The sequence below is a fragment of the Gobio gobio genome (assembly GCF_949357685.1).
Source record: "Gobio gobio genome assembly, chromosome: 15".
Classification (NCBI taxonomy): domain Eukaryota; kingdom Metazoa; phylum Chordata; class Actinopteri; order Cypriniformes; family Gobionidae; genus Gobio; species Gobio gobio.
The window spans coordinates 21,442,951-21,455,053 of record NC_137108.1 but is presented as its reverse complement, the minus strand read 5'-3'; the positions used below and the strand labels follow the sequence as shown (position 1 = coordinate 21,455,053).

At 37.2% G+C, this 12,103-nt stretch overlaps 1 protein-coding gene across 1 annotated transcript in view; it reads right to left on the bottom strand.

Moving 5' to 3' along the window:
* c4b (complement C4B (Chido/Rodgers blood group)) overlaps nucleotides 1-11,797 on the bottom strand; it is a 93,341-nt gene extending 81,544 nt beyond the window's left edge. The window contains exons 1-3 of the mRNA XM_079837564.1: nucleotides 11,556-11,797; nucleotides 10,529-10,715; nucleotides 10,203-10,374 (exon numbers count right to left, since the gene is read on the bottom strand). Coding sequence (XP_079693690.1) covers nucleotides 10,203-10,374; nucleotides 10,529-10,715; nucleotides 11,556-11,626 — 430 coding nt within the window. The 5' untranslated portion in view covers nucleotides 11,627-11,797. The remainder of the gene's footprint in view (nucleotides 1-10,202; nucleotides 10,375-10,528; nucleotides 10,716-11,555) is intronic.
* Nucleotides 11,798-12,103: the final 306 nt, after the last annotated feature.

The window sequence follows — 12,103 nt, the reverse complement described above, 5'->3', positions numbered from 1 at the left end:
GTTCAAGAGAATCTTCAAGAAGCTGCCCCAAAAGAACAGCCATTCTTGTCTCAGCAGGTAAATGTATGTATTAATGTAAGATTACTGAATTTAAACATTATTTTTAAAGCCAAACAACAGTTAAAAGATAAAATAACTGTATAATTATAATTTTACAACCCTCTAAGCACAACAGATTATTATTTACATTAGCGCGTCGATTCTGCGTAGTATTTAAGACTCTCTCTCTTTGCTTGCATGTGTGTGTGTGTGTGCGCTTGTTTATGTGATTTATGAGGACACAAATTTGTATAATGACATGGGTATTACACTGGTATTACAACATAAAAGTGGTTTATGAGGACATTTAATTTGTCCCCGTAAATCAAATAGCTTTAAAAACATACTAAACAATGTTTTATTGAAAATGTAAAAATGCAGCATGTCTCCAGTGACGGGTAGGTTTAGGGGCAGGGGCAGTGTGTGTGTGTGTGTGTGTGTGTGTGTGTGTGTGTGTGTGTGTGTGTGATGGGTAGGTTTAGAGGGCAGGGGCAGTGTAGGGGGATAGAATATTCGGATGGTACAGTATAAAAACCATTACGCCTATGGAGAGTCCTCATAATGCTGTTGCACCAACGTGTGTGTGTGTGTGTGTGTGTGTGTGTGTGTGTGTGTGTGTGTGTGTGTGTGTATGTGTGAGCGAGAGAAACACAGCGCTCTCTGCAAAGCGACGTCGAGTTGTGCGCCTTCACACTAGAGTTTACGGTATGTCAGATACAGGTATGCTCGTATCCGTTGAGCTGAACAGAAATAGACATATCGCTTGACGGAGAGCGAAACTGTTTTTCTGAGTGTTCAGCGAGTGAAAATATATCTATGCTAAACTTATTCTTAACCTCTAACACACAATGGCGAGTAAAATCTAAGCATTTATTAGCCAATGGCTGATGATAGATATTATTTAGTCGCCCAGAGTGAAATATACTCGCATATGCAAGTGTTTTACTCTCATTGTAGAGGGTTGTTTTAATGTAATTATGTTCAACAAACACAACATACACTATTCTCAAAAGTTCTAAAGCTCTTTTTTTGTTTTGTTTTTGTTTCCAACTTGTATAAATATTAGTGCTGTCAGTTAAACGCGTTATTAACGGCGTTAACGCAAACCTATTTTAACGGCGTCAATTTTTTTATCGCGAGATTAACGTTCTTTTTGGTCTAACAAACTTTGTAGTTTTTTCACATGCTGTTGCAACAACTAGTAACGTTAGAAAAACTACAACACCACTCCGGATGTAGCTAGACCGGAAACAAAACATCAGGCACGCTGCGGCTGGCTGCCCGCACTCGTTTGGGCCATTAAAAGAGTAGACGTGGATGGCAGGCGTGAGACGCCGAAATGAGAAACGTATTAAGCCATGGTTTAACTCAGGGGTCTTCAACTAAAAGTGCTTGTCTTGAGCGCTGCTTTCTGCTCTGATGGTGCGTAGCCTACACACCAGACGCGAATGAAGCGTTTTGCGCGAGTGATTTAAGTCAATGCAAAGACGCAAATAGACATTCTGCGGCGCGGATTAAGCGGTGTGCATGTCGCGTCATTCGCGTCCGGTGTGAGCGCACCATCAGTCTCTTCTTCACTGCATGCTTGACCGCGCGTCTGGGTCTGAACGTAGTAACAGTGAGCATTGCAACGTTAACTGTTTCATTATGTCAAAAGGCTTCGCGGTCCGGATGGACGCATCTCGCGGTCCGGATTCGGACCGGAGTTCACTAGTTGGCGACCCCTGGTTTAACTGCACTATAGGCGGAGTCCTAGTTTACCTTGCATGTGCACTTTGTAATTTTATTTTGTATCACCCTGTTTTGATCCCTTAGAAAGGGCTGTTGAAGGGGCTGTTTGTGCAACAAAGTATTTGTTTCACCCTTTTATTGATGGGCAGTGTTACATTGTGTGAGATTATTTGCTCCAAGTGAGAATGTTGGTGTGAAATCGAACACTAAAGTATGCCAATGTTGTTTTCAATAAAACAAACATTTGAACAAAGCAAGCCGATCCACTTTTCTATGTTGATAAGAGCATTAAAATAAGAAAAAATAATGGGACAAAAAGAAATCAAGGGACATTTAGAATAAATAAAAATGTGCGATTAATTGTGATTAATTGTGAGTTAACTATGACATTAATGCGATTAATCGCGATTAAATATTTTAATCGTTTGACAGCACTAATAAATATCTCTTTTTTTTACAGCAAAATGACATCAACTTAATTCCCCCCAAAAATGAGATACAGACAGCAAGAGATATAAAAACATCGACCCCAAAAGAATCACCCAAAACGAAGAAAAGAAAAAAAAACACTATCAAAATTGAGGGCAAAGTTGCGTAACACAGAAGAGAAGCTTTTAGACAGGACTAAAGAGATGTTAAACCTAAGGAAAAGACTGAGAAGACTTGAGAAGAGAGAGAGAAAGCAGGGACTTATTAACTTGGTAGGCAGAGAGGCCAAACAAAAAGCTAGACAGAGAGATCAGAGAATATTACCCAACAGCCAGAGAAGATTAATGCGCAGAATTGTTAGCGCTTCTTTCACCAAGATTAAGTTTCTACTGTAATTAATGGCAAATCTGGTGAAATCCGAAAAAAGGGCCAGGTTAGGGCCAAAGGGCCAAAAATCAGTGAGTCGATTCAGCGGTTTGAATCGCCAAATTTCAGCAGTTTGGCGGTTTGACACGCGATCCGGATCATCATTCGGCTCACTGATTCATAACGCTTCGAAGCTTCATGATGCCGTGTTTTGAAATCGTCAGCACTATGCAAGTCGTTATTTAGGGTTTTTTTGCACACAAAAACTATTGTCGCGATTCATAAAGTTATTGTAGAACCACTGTAGTGAGATGGACTTTGTAATGACGTCTTTAGTACCTTTTAAGGGTCTTGAGAGTGTAAAGTGCATTGAGCCAATGGAGGCCTTTCAGAGCATCAGATTTACACTAAAATATCTTCATTTGTGTCTGAAGATGAACGGAGGTCTGACGGGTGTCCAACGACATGAGGGTCAGTCATTAATGACACAATTTACATTTTTGGGTGAACTAACCCTTTAACTGATTGTCTTCTATTAAATGTTCCTGTGTGCAGTTAATTAAATACCATGCCAATGTAATTAATTCATATTTGTTTTAATGAATACTAAATACTTTCACTAATCTACATTGGAAGAAAAATGTTTTAAGGCACACGTTGATATGTTGCCCTGTTTATTCCTGTTCTAATGTTTTTCTTTCTTTCGTTTTTTTTTGCCGTATGTATTTTTCAAACACTACACAATAAAACTGTTTTGAACTTGAATGAATGGTTGTGCAAATATTATCTGTTTTTTCTACTTTACAATTGGTTTTTTAACAAAATCTCACACTAGTATATGTATTATCATTACCGAAATAATTAACCTCATTTCCGAAACCTATGTATCATTACCGCAACAGGCGTTCATTAAATGTTAATTTAATTAATAGAAACATGGTACTTTGATTTTAAATGCATGCGCAGTATCTACAAATTATGTTCTTTCAGGTTTGTCATGTCATTTTGAAAATATGTCAGCTTTCATGAAAATATATGAAAAAAATGGTTGTAAATTGTGGAAGGTGTTGCGGTAATGAGAGAAATTAATCAATAAAAAAAAAACTGTTAAATTAAAAATAAATATTATTTCTGAATTTCAAGTAACTGTGCATGTGTATTAATAAATGATTTTTAAAAATGTGAAAATATATTAGCTTTTCTAACAGTGTTGATGTTTTCAGACTGTTGCGGTAATGAGATTTTTTAGGACTTATTTTCGAAATTATGTAAAAAAAAGTGTTAAATGATAAGTAAAAGTTTTAAAATTAATTTCCAAAAATACTCCAGACTTTGTTTCTAATGTCTGGGGGGAAAAAAAGTTAATTTAAGCATCTTTTACATTTTCATGTTTGACATTTTTAAAACCAAGTTTTCGTGAGAATCACCCGGATAATGTAAGTCCACAAAATATTTTTTTATATTTTATTTTTATATTTTTATATTTTTCACTGTTTTAGTTGTTTTTGGATATTTTAATCCAAAAATCTTACATATTGTGCCTTTAAAGAAGTTAAATACCAGGGGGCGTATTACAGAAACATCTTAACTTTAGAATCCTTTCTTATCTGTTTGGTAACCATGGCAATTTCAGTTAGGACCGCATTTAGGACAAAAGCTATTACAGAATGACATTTCTTAAGTGCATAATCTTATCTTAAAGAATTACAGAATCATCCTAACTCGACAAAAAACCCTAAAAGCTGTCTTAACTTTAGGACAACCCCACTGGTGTCCTAACTTCAAAACTTTTTGAAATACAACGGTAAAAATCACAGTACCAAATTCCTTTGTCAAGAGAGCGTTACATTTATTAATTAGCCTATACAAGACGTAGAGCAGCGACATTTGATGGTGGAGAGACTTTTGGAGGACCCAGAGGATGTGCTGTGCTTTGATGATAAATACTAGGGGTGTAACGATTCGTTTTAACAACGATTCGATTCGTATCACGATTTGAGGTTGTCGATACGATTCAAGGACGATATTGGTTCATTTAGAACGATACGATCCGAAACGATTCAGTGACTTGAAATCGATTCAGTAACTTTTTAGCCAAAAATTGTGTGACTGAAATAAATATCTGGATACTGCTCAATGCAGGTGAAGTTTCAATGATTCAATGCAGGAATCAGGTATCAATTAATTATGGATATAAACAAACAAGTAAACAACAATTAATGGCAAATGCATTCAAATTTTATTTGAATAAAGTGCAACCAACAGTTTAGGTTGAATTAAAAGGAAGTTAACCTTTTCTGCTCTCATTTTCAATTTTCAATACATTTTCAATAAAAGCACAGTAAGTGCAACCAACATTTCAACAGTAGGTTAACCTGCTACTTCTGCTTTTGTTTTCCAACATAAAAATATTACAATATTAGTATAAAAAGTAAAGTGCAACTAACTACTCTTCAGGTTTAATTAATAGTAGGTTTACCTGCTACTTTTGCTGTTGTTTTACAACATTAAAATAATACAAATACAATATTAATATCAAAAATAAAGTGCAACCAACATTTCTTCAGGTTGAATAAACTGGCTGAACCTGCTACTACTCTCAGTTTAATAAACAAACAATATTTAACAAAGATAAAATGTAACCAACTACTCTTCAATGACTCTACAGATTTCTTTTTCAAAAATATCAACATGATCTGACCGCAGAACACTTCTCTGTGCGTTCACTATGTCGCCAGCAGTACAAAAACTCGCTCTGCAGGCACACTGGTGTCAGGAATTCACAGGTAACATTTAGCAAGGGTTGAAAGTACAGGTAAAACATACTAACTTAGCTCTTTCTCCTGGTGGCTTGATAATTTCTCGCACGTTGGCTTCTCTGTCATCCGCCATGCTATGTTTTGTTTTCTTAGCGCTGCTGCTGGTGCGTGCGTTGCTATGATGTCACAGATAGGCAGACTTAATCGAGTAACGTTTAACGGCTTTATCATTAAAAGTGCTAAGAAAAAATATCCATATAAAGTCTGACGTGCTTAAATCCAATGCGTCATTTCCCATGATCGATACAATCGATTGATTACCTTTTAAAACGATGTTAGATCGATATATGTCGTCCGGAAGGCCATCTTGCCGAGCACAGATCGATGTAGTTAGATCATAGGAAAATAAATCGATACATCGATGTAGTAGATGAATCGTTACACCCCTAATAAATACTCATAAATAATTACAGACTCCCACAACACATGGTTAGTTGACGAATTGCGACCAACATTACAGAGGCCAACGAGCCGTCACGGAGCATTACCAGTCATTCTTCAAGTGACTAATGCCTTAATTTTTTAGTTGTTGTTTTTTTTGCAAGAGACGATTTATAAAACAAGCTTTAACTTTTCAACTGAGCTTATCAAAATTTAAACCTCTGCCTCACTGAAATTAAAAGCACACCGATGTTTCTCCATTTTGATTTTAGGTTTACCTCAGAAGCAGTTTGCTTGGTAACAGACCTGACAGTTGATTACTCAAACGGTTTAAGATTTCCTAACTACAGATACGATTTTGTAAGATAGGATAAGAATCCTAAATCAAGTTAAGATTTGCTTCTGTAATATGAAATTGTGAAAAATCCTATTAATTTATTATATCTTAAGTTAAGACCTAAGATAGAAAGTTTCTGTAATACGCCCCCAGAAGTCTTTCACAAAAAGTCGTAGAGCTTTTTGTGGCTTTGGATAAAGGCTTGAAAAAGGCTTTGGATAAAAGCGTCTGCCAAAATGCATAAATGTAAGTCTCATTCTCATGTTGATAAGTTTCAAACAGCTCCTCCCCTAATCTCCTCAATATAACATTCTGTGCAGAATTCAAAGGATCCGATACGTTTTCTGGTATGTGCCGACTCGCACATATGATCCGCTCTGTGCTATCGTGCCTCTGTAGACTGTGTGCCCGCTGTGGCAGTTTGTGTGGCACTAACGTGAAACCAGACTTCATTCGCCCCAATGGAAAGCATATTTACACTGTCTAAATTGTTCCCCATCCCCTATATAGGCTAGTGCACTTTGTGCCAAGGTGACAGATTTTAGCTGCAGCTTCAGCGTCTATTTATAGGGGGTGGGACGCTTTAGATTCTAGAGAGCATTTGATTGGACAGAAAATCTGATGAGAAGTTGAAGTACAGCATGATGTCATCAAAATCCATATTGGCGGAAGTGAGAGACTGTAAGTTTTTAATGGTTATATTTTCTAAATACGAATATTGTTATTGTCTTGGAGCACACAAGCTTATAGATAACAGTAAGGCTAATGTATTCATTCTAAAAGCCAAAATACTTCCATTTTGATTTCATGGCAACTTTAAAGGTCCCATGGCATGGATTTTTTATTTTATAATGTTTCCTGAGGTGTACTTATATTTTTAGTATGATTGTTACATCATAAAATGTCATAATTTAGAAATCAAAGGCATTTTTTCTATACTGATGTTTGCCCTCTGGCTGAATGCCCTGTTTCAAAGGGGCGTGTCTGCTGTGAGACTTCAGTAAAAATGCCCACTGTTGTGATTGGCTGACATCTTTGCATTTGAAATGATTAGATCTTGTAGCGTAGGGGGCGTGGTTTAACGAGGTCTACGAGGCACAAGCCTGCCTGAGAGATGGATGTCACTTCTCATCAGTTCTCTCAGCACGGCTCAGTTTAGTGAACTGTTGTAGTTACTAGCATATACTTCAGGTTATTAGTTTACTCTAGTCGGAGGGACTGTCACTCATGTCAGAAAGTTAGTAACTTTAGTAAATGATGGATCAGAGCTGACTCGAGACGCGAACCGTTTAGAGCGATTCAGTCCGATTTGGTGAACTGGTTCGACTGGTTCACTAAAAAGAACCGGTTCAAAAAAACGATTCGTTCGCGATCCGGACATCACTTTGGACCAGAGACAGAGCGATTGCTAACAAAGTTATATTGTAACTACTGAGTTGTGAGAGCGCTGTCAGCGCAAGTTTTTAGTGTTTTTTTATCTGAGAGTTCTAAATAAACACGAGTCCCAGTCACGCGACCCTATCTTCCTCCTTATTCTACCAACTTTGTAACACATGTAATGTACCATTACAGCTGTCGAGATGACGAGTTACGAGTAAGTGTTGATTATAGCATTATTTTTAGATATTTTCCTATCATATGAAAAGCGTCCGTGACGCGCATTGAGTACACAGTGCAAACAAAGACACAACAGCGCAGTAATCAAATGTAATCCAGTTTATTGTGGGGATAGCTGGCTAGCCTAGCCCGGATACCCCGCGCTTACCCCCCTTCTGCTTAATCTCACTGTGGCGAGATGCAGTACTGGGGTTCGGTGATGTTGAAGGCCAACCGGTCAGTGCAGCCCGAGCTTCGGCGTGCATGAGGTTTATCTCTAAAGATGTGGCTCTGCCAATGTTGAGCAGAAACTCACGACTGTATGCACATTTTATGAACAAAAACACTTACTCACAAGATAGAAAACACGAAAACACCGTTCAGTTGGGAGAGAGAGTAGCCGCAGCATGAATAATAAAGTTCTGTGTGAACTTGAATAATTAGCTACACATCAGAAATCACTGATCACAGATCAGAAGGAACTGAAAAAAGACTTCTGTTTTCATTTGTACATCCAAACACTGAGAAACTGCCAGCATTCACTCGTACACAAGTCATTATCTCTCGAGGACAAACAAATATGGCGTTCGCATGGGCATGTCAAATTCTCTGGGCGGAGGAAAGGGAGGTAACCGTTCCTGTTATGACGTCATTTTCTCAAAGGCAGAGAAAGACACCCAGAACTCGGTTTACACCGATCAAAATTTCTAGCCACTTGGGGACAATATTCAGGCTAGGGGAATATTAAAGGAACACTCCACTTTTTTTGAAAATAGGCTCATTTTACAATTCCCCTAGAGTTAAATAGTTGAGTTTTACCTTTTTTGAATCCATTCAGCCGATCTTTGTATCTGGCGGTAGCACTTTTAGCATAGCTTAGCATACATCATTGATTCTGATCAGTCCATTTGATCAGGTCAAAAAATGACCAAAGACACTTTCAATATTTTTCCTATTTAAAACTTGACTCTTTTTTTACATCGTGTGCGAAGACAAACTGAAAATGAAAAGTTGCGATTTTCTACACCTATATGGCTAGGAACTACTTTCTCATTCCTGCGTAATAGTCGCGGATCTTCGCGGCCGTACCATGGCTGCATCGGCGCAATGATTCGTTGGTATACTGTGAAACATGGTGGTAGTCATGGGCAAAAACATGGTGGGTGGGTCCTCAGAATTTTTTTACTGGAGTAGATGCCAATTACATTAAGTACAAATATACCGCTTTGCTTGCTAAACGTATAGTTCGGAAAGACAAAATTACGGAAATCGCCATATCATTGAGAGTGGCAGTAGTGTAGGGGTAAGACGCATGGCATCTAGTTTTGACACAAATCAACCCACGGTTCGAGTCCGCCTTGCGCCGAGCTCAATCTTCTCCCTTTTCCCATCACATATCAGATCGGAAAGGCATTTATTTTCAATAAAAATGAAGAAAATATTAGAAAAGGGGAAATAAAGCATCTAACGTGTTTAATAATAAGTGTTTATCGATTAGGGGTAGGTAAACAGACATGTGCTGGATGTTAGAGATGACAAAAGTGAGTGGGTCCAATATCATTGACCGTAAAAAGTGGGTGGGTCTTGTCCCACCCACATACAATGGTTCCGATGCCCATGGTGGTAGTATACACCTTCGACTTAATAGCACAGCCCTTTACAACACACAGAACCATGGCTAATCACACAGGTAAATCCACAACACAATTTGTCGGCTGCAAGCCTGAAACTTTCTCTGCAACTACACAAACTTAGTGCCGGTCACATTGAAAGTTACCTAGTTGGGGGCTACTTTCAGGCGCTGCGTAATATCATTGCGCTGCTGCAGCCATGGTACGGCCGCGAAGATCTGTGACTATTACGCAGGAATGAGAAAGTAGTTCCTAGCCATTTAGGTGTAGAAAATCACAACTATTCATTTTCAGTTGGTCTTAGCATACGATGTAACTGTAGAAGAGTCAAGTTTTAAATAGGAAAAATATTGAAAGTGTCTTTGGTCATTTTTTGAATGAGATGCTAATGGACTGATCAGAATCAATGATGTATGCTAAGCTATGCTAAAAGTGCTACCGCCAGATACAAAGATCGGCTAAATGGATTCAAAAATGGTAAAACCAACTATTTAACTCTAGGGGACTTGTAAAATGAGCCTATTTTGAACAAAAGTGGAGTGTTCCTTTAATGTTGAAAAACCTCATAAAATGAAAATTTCATGCCATGGGACCTTTAACGCCCAGAAAGCATGCTAAACCAGATGCTATGCACTGCTCTTGGTAGATTGCTTTGGTCATTATGGAAAAGATCCGACTGTGTCTGTGTTCTTTAATCCGCACATCGTCAGTAGATCACTCTGTCCACAACTGTCCACTCCCATCTGCACTTTTTTGGTTTTGCGCTCTCATGCTAATTTGCCCTGTTTAAGGTAATCTGGCCCTTAGACTTAGCTACATTTTAGTTTTCTTACTGTTTGCTCATTAGTAAGGTGAACAAAGTGTTTATTGTACCTTTCTGTGTGGGGTTGTAAATGGGTTGGTCAGTCTGAATAAAGATGTAGCCACTGTGTTTGGAGACCAGGATGCGGGTCTGCCTTTTCTGACCATCAACTTCGCATGCCAGGTTGAGATAAGGAGGCTCTCCATTGATCGATTTCAGGTTTGAAACTTCATTTGCAAATATCTTGAATAGGACATACACAGAAATGAGCCTCAAACACAGCAACTATTTTTAAATGTTGAATATTTACAACCAAATATTTACAACCAAATCCAATAAACTTGTTTTATTGCCTGTATACATTAAAAGCTATTCATTTAGATATTTATTTCTTTACCTTAAGCTTCACTGCCCCAAACTGTCCTTTGTTGCTGATTGTTATGGTCTCCTGTGTGGACATAGGAATACGCATCTCCGTTTCTAACCGACAAGACACAGGTCTGCCAACAAATGCCTCTCCCACCTGAATCCATATGGGTTCTTCCACACCAACATGAAAGACACTCGGAGCAGTGATTAGGAATCTGAAACCAAGAGATTTTTCAAGACTTAAAACTTAGTTAAAAAAGTATTTATAAAAAAGGCAACAGCTTTCACAAATAGTTTATTTTCAGTAATATGATACTTTTAGTAAAACGAAATAATCAACAAAAGAATATGTAAAGCCTGAAAAGTTTTGGTATAAGTGGATCTAGACCCTGAATGTGAATTTGCAGTGGATTGGGAACTACACTTTCTGAAAATCCACTAACAACTATTTTTTTGAGAACCAGCTTACAGAGAACATAAAGTTAATCCTCAACTTGATGTATATTTATGCTTCTTCAAAACTATAGTCATTAGCTATTATGGTTGTGACATTTATTATATTAAAGTCATCTCCCATTAAATTGCATTAAACTACTGAACATTTTTAAAATAAGCAGATTTTCTAAAATAATTACTAAATACCTACAATAGTGCATGGCCAAAAGTGAAATCTGGCCATCTGGAAAATTTACATCTTCCTTTTATTCAAATATTATTAAAAATGCATTAAATATTTTGTAAGCATATTGCATAGTTGTTCAAATATTTATTAATGCAATGAAATACGCCAAATTATGTAGACATAATATTTTGCTAGGCTGTCATACAAATAAATTATGAACAAGTGCAAAAACAAGAGAGAACATTAATATTAATAACTGATTATGTTGTAGTCAAATATTTCCTGTGAGCTTCTATTAATTTTTTTGCATAGTAAAATTAAACCTGTAGCTGAAGATTGCCTTTAATTCTTTCAGATGAATACCTCAACCAAGTTTAGTTTTTTGTTCTTCCCTCATATTTATATAACAATAATATTTGAATATACTGCTTACCTCTTGTCTCCCTGAACAGCACAATACATGCACAGCAGCAGATAGAGAAGAAGGCGCATATGCACCTCCATGATGAGAATAAGTCCTGTGTGAGCAGCAGAAGATTCCAGACAGATTTTGGTCTCTCAGCTCTGCTATACAGATGTTGCACAATAGCAACCGAGTAAATGTTATTAGGGGTTATTAGAGTTCTGTTATTGCACAACAGGGTATGTGCTCTCTCATTGGATACACACTTAAAATGCCTTCTCCAAAGTCATGTGATTTAAAAGAATTTCAAACAAAGAAGACACAAATCAATGATTTGATGTGCTTTGGCTCAATTCTATTTGGATCAGTGGTCACTTAGAAAATGTATTACAAAATCACTATTATCTAGGTCCGTAGACTTTCATTAGATATTAGTGAAACATTCTCTAATAATCAAGAAATTGAAAGAAATAAAACAAAAGTTGGCACAAAATGAAGATTTGAAATAAAAAAATAACATTACATGCAACTCTGTAGAACAAAAGGTCAGATGTTCTTGCTTCATTTGAAAGACAAAA